Source organism: Triticum dicoccoides, chromosome 1A (assembly GCF_002162155.2).
Source record: "Triticum dicoccoides isolate Atlit2015 ecotype Zavitan chromosome 1A, WEW_v2.0, whole genome shotgun sequence".
In the NCBI taxonomy this organism is placed as follows: Eukaryota; Viridiplantae; Streptophyta; class Magnoliopsida; order Poales; family Poaceae; genus Triticum; species Triticum dicoccoides.
Window position 1 is genome coordinate 532,701,150 of NC_041380.1, and position 11,637 is coordinate 532,712,786.

Genomic DNA, 11,637 nt, shown 5'->3' on the forward strand with positions numbered 1-11,637 from the left:
CAGCAGCCGCACCGCCTCTCGGCCGCCGCGGCGGCCGACGACCGCTTCGACGGCCTCCCCGACCCGCTGCTCCTCCTCATCTTCAACCGCATCGGCGACGTCAAGGCGCTCGGCCGCTGCGCGCTCGTCTCCCGCCGCTTCCACGCCCTCGTGCCCCTCGTCGACTCCGTGCTCGTCCGCGTCGACTGCGTCATCCCCGACGACCCCGCCTCCTCCTCCCCGTCCTCCTCCGCGCCCTCCTCCCCCACCGCCTCCGCCTCCGCCCGCGCGCGCGGCGTCTTCTCCCAGATCGCGCGCATGCTCATCGGCGGCATCGTCAAGCCCATCCAGGCGCTCGGCCAGATCCTCTCCCACGCCGGCCCCGCCGCCGACTTCCCCGCCTCCGCCTCCCTCTCCTCCTTCCGCCGCTCCGCCGCCTCCTCGCTCTCCTCCTCCTCGGCGTCGGCGCCCCCCGGCGACGTCTCGCACCACTCGCCCTCCGAGGTGCTCCGCTCCTTCAGGGAGCTCCGCAGCCTGCGCATCGAGCTCCCCGCCGGCGAGCTCGGCATGGACGACGGCGTGCTGCTCAAGTGGAAGGCCGACTTCGGCTCCACGCTCGGCAGCTGCGTCATCCTCGGCGCCGCCTCCGCCTCCGCCTCGCCGTCCTCTGCCGCCAAGGACGGCGCCACGGCCGCGCCTCCTCCTCCAACTGCTGATTGCGCCGAGTCTGACGATTCAGGGAGCATACCGGAGTCCTTCTACACCAACGGGGGGCTTAAGCTGCGGGTGCTGTGGACCATCAGCTCGTTGATTGCCGCGTCGGCCCGGCATTACCTGCTGCAGCCCATCATTTCCGACCACGCGTTGCTGGAGAGCCTGGATCTGACGGACGCCGATGGGCAGGGCGTGCTCACCATGGACAAGTGGCAACTGCAGGAGCTACGGGTCAGGCCAGTATCAGCGTCTGGTGACTCACACCGCACGCTCATGCCGGCCCTTAGCATGCGCTTGTGGTATGCGCCACACATTGAGCTGCCTGGGGGCACGGTCTTGAATGGAGCAACACTGGTGGCCATCAAGCCGAGCGAAGAGGCAATGATGGACGCAGTTGGGAATGCAACTGCTGGCTCGGCAGGTGGATCCTGGGTTTCAGATGCCTTTGAGGAGCCATATCGGACGGCCGTCGGTGTGCTCCTCAAGCGGAGGATGTATAGCCTTGAGATGAACTCATTCTAAGCTATGGAGGGAGTGCCATTCCAGAAGTTTCATCTGTGAGAGGTAAATTTCACATTGCATTCGGTCCAATATTTGTCTGATTATTTAGCTTTGCCTCCAAGGACTGACTCAACCTTATTTTGCACAATTGTGACACTATCATCACCAGCTCACCACCATTGTGATGCATTGTAGATTTGTAGCCAACATAGTTTACCAACATAGTTAGAAATTTTAAGATTTGAGTGTTAGTCAGAATGTTGGATTTAGGTTTACCTCGTGTTAATATTTTGTTTATTTTGTCGTAAGAAGCAAATTATGATAAACCAATCATCGAATTAGTGTGTACTTGTATGGAGTTATTGTGAAGCACTTGTTTCGGCTAGTATATATACTAGTTCTCCCTTTAAATATTCAGTTTTGGCTCCAAACTCAATTTACATGAGTACATTGCTAGACTGAGTGTACAATCATACAATGGAACTCAATTTAAAATCATACTTCTCATGAACATTATGAACTCTGGCAATACGTTATTGCACAAATCCTGAAAGAGTATCGGAGTTTGAACAGGCTCCTAGATTGATGATTCAGCAGTGATGTGTTTGGTGTTCGTTACTTAAGTTTTTTTTGGTGATGGTGATAAGCCAGTAACCTTCATATAAACTTAAATGAAATAATTCAATTCGTATGATCAACAATTGGTTTGCCAAATCATTATTCCCGGTCACTTTCTTTCTTTTTGCGACGTTGGAAAATTATGTTAGCACTGATCATCATTCATCAGTGATACATGACATAGATAATCCTGTTTGATTTGCGTGTGGCGCTTAATTTATGAGGTGTCAATTCTTCTTCTGAGTTCCGACTCTCGAAAATTTAACTGACTGACCAAGTTGAAACCCACACATAAGAATGTCCATCTTTCCAGCAAGAAGCAAACAGGTTTAGCTGGCTAGCTTTCTTTGCTATGCCAAATATCTTGCATTTTCTTATGTACAAACACCAATATCTACCCGCAAAATGTCGTTTTCAGCTGTTTTACCTTTTTGATAAGAGCTGTACTCTGCACTTCATTAAGAACCATCTTTCCCAGTATTACTTTGGACTTGCGCAATTAAGGAACAGGAAATAAAGAGAGGGGGTGGTGGAGATTTGGGGAATGCTGGGGGCTAAGGGCTAGTGGAAGGCAAGTGTGGTTTGAGAAAAGGAAAATGCTGTGCCCCAACCTGCACTTTCGGGATGTATTATTTCTACCCATTATGATAAAAGTTGTACTGCATGCTCTTTAAGGATCATCTGTTCCATTACTACTTTTGAATTGTGCAGTTAAGGTAGGAAAAAAAGGAGAAATGTTAAGTCTTGATGCTAGGCTAGTCAAAGGAAAGTGTGCTTTCTGGGACAAAAGCCGATCTTCTTAATTGCGTTGGTTACCAACTTACCATCATGTGTATCTGCCGATATGGCCCAACATGCTGTGTACTTTAGTCCTAGAATTAGGTACTTGCTATGCATAGCCCAAGCACATATGATGAATCTTCCGCATTCATCCATCTAAATTGGTTAGTCCGCTTCAAGGATTTTCTCTCAGGAGAAGATGAGGGTGGATGGGCCACTTAAAATGTAGGATCCACTTAGTTATATGTAGGCTGTAGATTTCAGGCCCTACTACAATAGTTTCTGGTCAATTTATAATGCCATAAAACTCAAATCTGTTTAATGTAATGTACAGTTGTACACTAATTAACTACTGTGCAGAAGGCTATATGGAAAGCTGTAATAACTTTGTAACTGTGAAGTCCCTTCACTCTTCATAGCGTTTTGCTGAACTATTTCACGTTCCTGTCTCTGTTTTCAGGTTTATTCTGTTCTCTCACGAGATGCAACTCGAAGCACAATGTATCTTAAGCAATGGAGTTGAAGTTCTCTGGCTGCCTATTTTACTCCAGCCTGCACCTACCTGAGAGACTCGGACAAGTAGTTACTAATGTATGAATGTGGAGAAAAGCTGTGTGCATCCTTCAGGCCCGTTCGGAACCTCTCAACTCATCAATGTTGGAGCTGCTAGACAAGTCATCGTTGAGCCTGCTGGCAGCCGTCCCTCCAGGGAAGCCCTTGCCTATGTCGGATGTGGCGGTATTACGGGTAGATCTTCGTTGTATGTATGGATCCTTGTGAAGCTGGTGCTAACACCATGTCGATTTTTCGCTTCGGATTGTAGCTCTTTTTGGAAAGGAAGTTTGCAGCGTTCTGTAGCACGAGATGTACATGAGTATCGGCAGGTTCGTTTCTAGTCTGAACGTGCAGACCTTTCGTAAATGTTCACTTCGAAACAAGGGCTAATGTAGTGGTACAATGATGTGTGTTGAGTGCTGAAGCATTTCTATGTCGACGCTGCTGCTGAGAGCATGTCTTATTCGCAGTCGGGGCAAAATGTTATTCCGGCCTCGACTTCCTTCTGCTGCTGCTTTTTTATGTGTTTTTGTTTGTTTGCAGGATCTTTTTTAACGAAACAGAGGCCCCCACCTCTGATTTCTATTATTAAAGAAGCCATCTGATGGAAAATTCGCATCTGGTCCTGAGCACAGCTGATCCTGAAATCACGTTCGATGACTCTTCTGGGGATGCATGCGTTTTCTGTATTCCACACTGTATGCGACAAGCGTATTGCCATAGTATTTCAGGGCAGGGCCCACGCATTAATTTGCTGCTCAGCCACTCCGTCAGACCAGTACAGGATACTCGTGGATGGATCAGGTTTCTTCCTGCGTCTCCCTGTTCCGGTGCGACACTGCGTGTTGACGGACGCAGCGAACGGCAACCTACCAGCCGGTGGGGTGGATAAGTAATCGTAGGTCCCAGTCCCCACCCCTCCACACTCGAGCCGGTTGTTCTTCATCGTGCGCACAGGCCACATACACCCACGTAGGCCAATTTGACAGGGAACAAGTGCAGCCAAATTAGTGAATCAACCAAACTAGTGCAGCTCGCATAACGCACACAGCACTAGAATTAGCACGGCGGACGATGCTTGTCTAACAGAAAGACACAAACTACAGCAGTGTGTATTAGCCGATGATTACTAGAAGTGTACAAAAAGACACAGGATTCAGTAAACTCAGTGTTTTGCTTGGTTTCTTGCTCATTCAAAAAGTGTACAGAAAGAAACAAGACATAAGATTCAGTGTACAGCCAGAGAACCCTCAAAATTATTCTGAAACATGATGCCCATTCAGTAAACTCAACATTGTAAACATGATGCCCAATCAGTAAACTCAACAGGATTACAAACTACTGCTTAGTTTCTTGCTTCCTGCTGTTTTGCTTGGAAGACTTGGCCTGGCACAAAATGGAAATAGGTTGATTGTCAGTGAGATGAACAAGAGAACTGATGCATTGGCAGATGGTTATTGGCATGATCAAAAATATTGTAGACAGATGGTCATGCTCACATATTTGAATCCAGATGGTAAATAATTATTTGTGCAAACCAAATTTAATTCGAGCATGAGGTTTGGAGATTGTTTCTCTTCTAGGATGTGAATTCACAGATAATTCTGTACTTGGAAATCACCATATGAATGCTCAACTATACTATGTCTTCACAAAAGGCAGTTTAATTAGCAGAAGAGTTTTGAATAAAGTGTACTAGGATCTTATATTTTAACTCGTGTATATCTTTTTTTTAGATCGGTTGCTGTATAATTTGAAAGGTTTGCACTTGTTCTTGAAGAGAAAAGGATGTGTGGCTTAATATGGCTACTACCTGAAAAAGACTTCCACAAGTATGACTAGGATTGATATGGACAGTTAAACTTCTCACATATTTACCTGTTAGGTGCGAAAAGCAATTAAGTTCAGAACACTGGCCTCCCCCTCAAGTGTCGGGCATTAGCAAGTACTGATTCCAATCTTACTATTTTCTAAGTTAGCTATCAGTTTGACAATTTCCCAGCAGCTTTAAGAAGTCATACAGAAAACTTGAGTAAGATACGAGATAGAAATCTACTGTATGTTGTGCAAGTTCCCGAGCAATTGCAATGAAATGATTAAGGAAAGAGCAAGCTATCAAGTTGTCCATCCGCGAACAATTAGCAAAGTTTACTGTCTGAACAGCTATATAGATCTACAATTGTTTTTTGAATGGAGTGGGATGACAGGAACTTTATGACAAGTACCTTGTATGCTTTTAGCACTAACTAGACCCTATCAAAAGAATCTGAGCAGTGCCCTGAAAAAAGGATTCAAAGGTTCAGTTCTCACTGGACTCAAAATACCAGCATCCTGGTTCTCACTGGATTCAATGGTTCAGTTCTCACAAATCACCAATACTGCCTTGTTGATTTTTCTAGGACTAGTGACTGCAGAATCGTTTGTTTCTAGAAAACAAATTAGCCAAGAATAATATCATTTGACCACTGAACCATCACATAAACAAGGTTGTTTTCTGAAAACAGACACTACATATGCAATTCACACTACAGAAGTTCAGAGTAATTCTTAAGCATGTAATGGTACTTGAAAAAAGATATGTATTTGCTAAAGCATGTACAACAGTACAAGTTACATTTTTGAGTGCCTTTTGAGATGCTAAAGCATGTGTAATTGAATTTTTTTGAGGTCATTAGCATTTGAACACTTCCATAATTCTGATGGGAATACCTTGGTGAGGATCTTGATGAGGCTTTTCTCTTGGAATCCTTCGTTCTTGGAGGATCTTGATGGGGGCCTTTCGGATGTGGACGGCGACCGAACAACAGCTCCAGTGTCCGAGGGAGGCAGGGCAGGAAGAACATCTTCAGTTCGTGAGGTATCTCGCTTGATCCTGCTTTCCTCATCACCTTGTACTCGGTAGGTAAATTCTGGATCGTTCCGTTGTATCCCTTTGAACACAGCTAGTGTCTTATTTCCATCATCGTCAGTCTGGTCTTGACTTATCCGGCCACACAGATTGCGCAACGTCCGTTTTGTTGAAGGCACATTCTGGGTTGAACCAAAGAAGCTGCCAACCATGTTGTGCCTTGTTCAAGTTCACATTGTACACATTTATGTGCTTGTGGATGGCCAATGAACTTTCTCACCGCAAGTAAGAGACAGTGAATGGTTGTGGCTTGACCAGTGTTCAGCAATGAGCCATCATTGTCTGCACCTGTAAGTAATCTCATCATTGCAGGGCACTCGCACCGGTAAGATCGGTTATTTTGCTGCTCAGGCTTCCCCTGCAAAAAAAATGTTTTCTCCGTGTCAAATTTTAAAAATGAATTCCCGTGCAATCAATATGTTAAAAAACTGCCAAATCTTTTCTTTTCGGCTCTTAACTCTTAAGTGCTAACTGAGCATCCATAAACAATCTCCTGCATACACTTTGTCCGCTCGATGTTCAGCCATCCCTTGCCATATCGTATATCAAATCCAAGCTCCCAAGAATACAGGTTATAGAAATCGTATGCTTCCCCGAGTGAGTCAAAACTCATCCCAATCTCTGGCTTCACTACATTGTCTGAGAGTTTATCAGCGTATCTCCTGATTGTTTCTTCTAATGGAGTGACTATACCTGGATAGGGTGCCCTGTCCGGAGGGTCACGTCCTACTCTCAAGTCTTAACCTGAAATTGAATTCACAGTTTTGAGATGATGCAATCCTTTCACATATAACAGTGGGGCGTGATTTTTGTGCATCAGCACATTTGGACGTAATGATCTGTCCACAAACCGCTATGTATGCTAATTACGCGCATGGATGAGGATGACGACCAAAATCAGGGGGTCAGCTAGTTGACAGTAGTAGTAATGTCCCTGGACATCTATCAACACAGGCACTAAAAATAAAAATAAAACATGAATCCAGAGAGAAAGAACATTGAATTTTATGTATACCATCTGGTTCACCCAGGTGCCTCTGGGTTCACCTTCCCGGTCGACTCACGGGCTAGGTTTGCTATTGCTTCCTCCTGCCAGCGGGATCGTTCTGCTCAGCAACGCCGCCAAGTTGTCCAACCACACCCGCGCACGACGAGTCAGCGTTTGCCGGTGCGGGCGGCTCAACGGACGTCAACACCAATGGATCTGGCTGCTTAACATCCGCAGTGACCTCTCTGAGCGGGAGCCTATGGCATGTTCAACAAACCGAAGACCAGTCATTGACTATTTCCGCTCACGCGTCTTCGGATCGAATCGAACAGAATAATACGGTGGAGAAATTACCTGTCAATCAGATCCAGCAGATATCCGAGCCCATTGTGGCGTAGGTCCGCAAACTCCGCCATATTGCTCGCCGCCACCATTGATATGCCCTCCGCCGTCGAGCTAGGGGGAAGGGCTCAACTGAGTAGATGGGAACCGAGGTGTGTTTTTTTTCTTAAAGCTGACCGAGATATTTTTGCTGCCCCACGGCTTCATCCGCCGTCAGCGTTTACTGAACCTTGACGGCGATGTTTTTGCAGCAAACGGCACGCATACATTTCTGATCCCCGCACATCTTTTCGTTACGGAGGCGAGCCACGGCGTCAAGGTAACCTGAATTTCAATAAACGAGCCCGCAGGCTACCGTACATCACTGTTCCTCATAGTATAGCGTCAGATGGCTGCATTTTCTTACACCCGTATATCCTAAAGATGGACCCATTAGTCTAGATCTCTAGAGATGGACCTAGGGCCAGGATAACATGTCCAGATGCCACCCCTACCAGTAACGCCACTCTCCCATCTGATTCATTACATAGACCTACTCAAAGAACTACCAGCATATCATCATCAAAAGCCTGAAAGCAAACCCGCTAAACAGGCAGCAAACACCAGACTCCATACTCACATTGCATGGCAATGAAACATCACCATACTTGTATTACATGCCCATGAAACATCACCAGACCATGCGACACTGGAGTAGCTATGAGGCAGCAAAAGAGAACTCATGCATCCAAGAGCAAGATCACCATAGAAGCTGCAAAGGAGGTCGAAGTTGAAGAAGCTTCAGCCATGGAGCTGAAAAACTCCAGGATGCCACCCTTGAGATGCTCGGCAAACTTCACTTACATGCTCTATGATTTTTGCTCCCAGCATCAACACCTTTTGACTTTCCTCCTTTATCTGCCACAAGGCCCAACATTATCCAATGACTAGTCATTTTTATCAATATAACAGAATCATTACTGACCATCCTTTCAAATACTATGTCATTTCTACATCTCAAAATTATCCAAAATATAGCAGCAACACGGAGGGGAACTTTTGGTCTATGGGGACATATGCACCCTATATGGGAAAAAAATTTAGTAATTCAAAAAAAGTCAAAAATTCCTGAAAATATTTTTAAAATAAACTTGACCTTCTATTGTACTCGTGAGCTGCTAGACAAGTCATCGTTGAGCCTGTTGGCAGCCGTCCCTCCAGGGAAGCCCTTGCCTACGTCGGATGTGGCGGATCTTCGTTGTATGTATTTATCCTCGTGAAGCTGGTGCTAACACCATGTCGAATTTTCAATTAGGATTGTAGCTCTTTTTGGAAAGGAAGTTTGCAGCGTTCTGTAGCACGAGATGTACATGAGTATCAGCAGGTTCGTTTCTAGTCTGAACGTGCGGACCTTTTGTAAATGTTCACTTCAAAACAAGGGCTAATGTAGTGGTACAATGCTGTGTGTTGAGTGCTGAAGCATTTCTATGTCGACGCTGCTGCTGAGAGCATGTCTTATTCGCAGTCGGGGCAAAATGTTATTCCGGCCTCGACTTTCTTCTGCTGCTGCTTTTTTATGTGTTTTTGTTTGTTTGCAGGATTTTTTTTAACGAAACAGAGGCCTCCACCTCTGATTTCTATTATTAAAAAAGCCATCTGATTCATTACATAAACCTAGTCAAAGAACTACCAGCATATCATCATCAAAAGCCTGAAAGCAAACCCGCTAAACAGGCATCAAACACCAGACTCCATACTTACATTGCATGGCAATGAAACATCACCATACTTGTATTACATGCCCATGAAACATCACCAGACCATGCGACACTGGAGTAGCTATGAGGCAGCAAAAGAGAACTCATGCATCCAAGAGCAAGATCACCATAGAAGATGCAAAGGATGTCGAAGTTGAAGAAGCTTCAGCCATGGAGCTGAAAAACTTCAGGATGCCACCCTTGAGATGCTCGGCAAACTTCACTTACATGCTCTATGATTTTTGCTCCCAGCATCAACACCTTTTGACTTTCCTCCTTTATCTGCCACAAGGCCCAACATTATCTAATGACTAGTCATTTTTATCGGTATAACAGAATCATTACTGGCCATCCTTTCAAATACTATGTCATTTCTACATCTCAAAATTATCCAAAATATAGCAACAACACGGAGGGGAACTTTTGGTCTATGGGGACATATGCACCCTATATGGGATTTTTTTTAGTAATTCAACAAAAAGTCAAAAATTCCTGAAAATATTTTTAAAATAAACTTGACCTTCTATTGTACTCGTGAGAAATAAAATCCACAAGAAAATATATCCTTTTGACTTCTTTTCAAAAAAGACAATTTTTTGGCTAAAATAGTGTGAATAGTGACTTATAATAGCAAATAATTTTTGTCTTTTTTGCTGTGAGGTCAACTTTTATTTTTTTTTCGTCGACATTTATATATCAGTGCAAAAGTAAGTCAAGTGTTTTGTCAAATAGTTCTTACCTATTTTGACTTTTTGTTAAAATATTAAAAAAAATCCCCATATAGGGTGCATATACAACCAGGAACCAAAGTGTATTTCCCGCAGCAACACCAACTACTAAAAAATACACTCAAACTGTCAGGTATAGATCTTAAATTGAAAGCACACTTAAAAAGGCTCCATACCAGTCTAGTAACAAAACATCTGAAGAAGAGATGCTCAATGCTATCATCATGACCATAGCAAATCATCTCTAGTTAGGACATTATTCATGACCATCAATCAAAGAATGACTCTGATTTTTGGTGGAATTTTGGTCTTCCATCAAAACTTTTGTGGGAATTCATGTCTGCTACAACTAAATGTCTGTATAGAGAGATCTTTTTTGAGCTTTGACAATGAATAAACCATCGTGTCAGGAGAGTAGGTGCTTGTATCGTCGTCTTGAGTGTATGTTTACTCCAAAGTGTGAGTGAGCTTGCTTACCTATGCTTTTAGCTACCAAATAGTATGTGATGTATTTTCACGGTCATCAGATCTTCCTGTTATCTCCTATTCCCATGGTTTCCTGTTCCTATTGTTCATCCGCTCCTTGTCTTTGTTGGCGCACTAAGATCCAGTGCTACAAATATGCTACATATAAAAGTGAAGCGGGGCAGTGGAATTTCCTAGTCCGGCGAAGATGGTGGTATTTATAAAGGGCAAATGTGTTATTCAGACAAGTGAAAGTTTGGTGGAGCATTGATTATCGTCAGAGATGAAGGCCCCTGAGTCATGCTGGCGTCTTCCAACTAATACTCAAACAAGTTTGGCCTTCAATACCAAACAATACATATTTTCCGCGCCATCCTTTGAATCGTAAGAAGTAGATTTTTGAATTATTTGAAGGCATTTTTGCACATGTGGAAACCAATCTGTATGGATAAAATATGAAATTCAAAATACATCAGAAATTTTAGAAAAGAAATCAGAAAGTATGCATCTAAAAGGGGAACCTAATTTTCATGTTTAATGGCAAGAGGAGCTAAAAGGCGCTTTTACATTCGGTCTTTTTACTGGAAAGAGGTGTGTGCAGTGTAGTTGATTATGACAAATACATCAATCGAGGTTATTTACGCAATTCACTTTTCATAGAGAAACAGGCCCAACGGATAAGCTGGGAATCGAAATATCATCAAAGTATAGCCACGGACAACCTATACCAACCCCTTAGCCCAAAAACCTAACCTCTTGGCCATGATTTTTGTTTGTTGCACACGTCGGTGATGGATCTAACTCACTCTCATGAGTCTACCGTACACCACCTCCTGCCCAAATTTAACCAACTCATCAGTATTCTCCCTAAACCTTCTCCCCGCCTCAATGCCATGGATTAGGAGGGCCACTCATTGGCATCTCCTCTGACAATAAGTAGATGTTTAGCTCAGTTTAGCTCTTAATTTAGGTTGTGTTATGTAGTACAATGAACCAGCAAGTTTTCTAAATCTAGTTTGAAGTTCTATTTTAAATGACCATCTGCAAAAAAAATCTATTTTGAGGAAGGGTTGGTGCAAAAGCTATAACTCAAATTTGAGGACTTATAATTTTAATGGGTTAAAATTTAGTGCAAGGGCTAGGGATGATCTAAGTCCTAGCTCATGCAAGTCATCTAAAATCTTTATTTCAACTCGATAATTTTCTATTTAACCATCATGGGCTCTTTCATTAGGATAATCAATGCCAAAACTTTGCAGATACCAAATTATGAATATTTGTATTCGATGTTTGTTGTGAATGATATCTACACTAATCACACAT

General features: G+C 43.8%; 1 protein-coding gene across 1 annotated transcript in view; it reads left to right on the top strand.

Annotated features, from left to right (window-relative positions):
- LOC119354676 (F-box protein At5g46170-like) overlaps positions 1–3,584 on the top strand; it is a 4,967-nt gene extending 1,383 nt beyond the window's left edge. Inside the window, exons 2-3 of the mRNA XM_037621427.1 lie at positions 4–1,257; positions 3,053–3,584. Coding sequence (XP_037477324.1) covers positions 4–1,215 — 1,212 coding nt within the window. The 3' untranslated portion in view covers positions 1,216–1,257; positions 3,053–3,584. The remainder of the gene's footprint in view (positions 1–3; positions 1,258–3,052) is intronic.
- Positions 3,585–11,637: the final 8,053 nt, after the last annotated feature.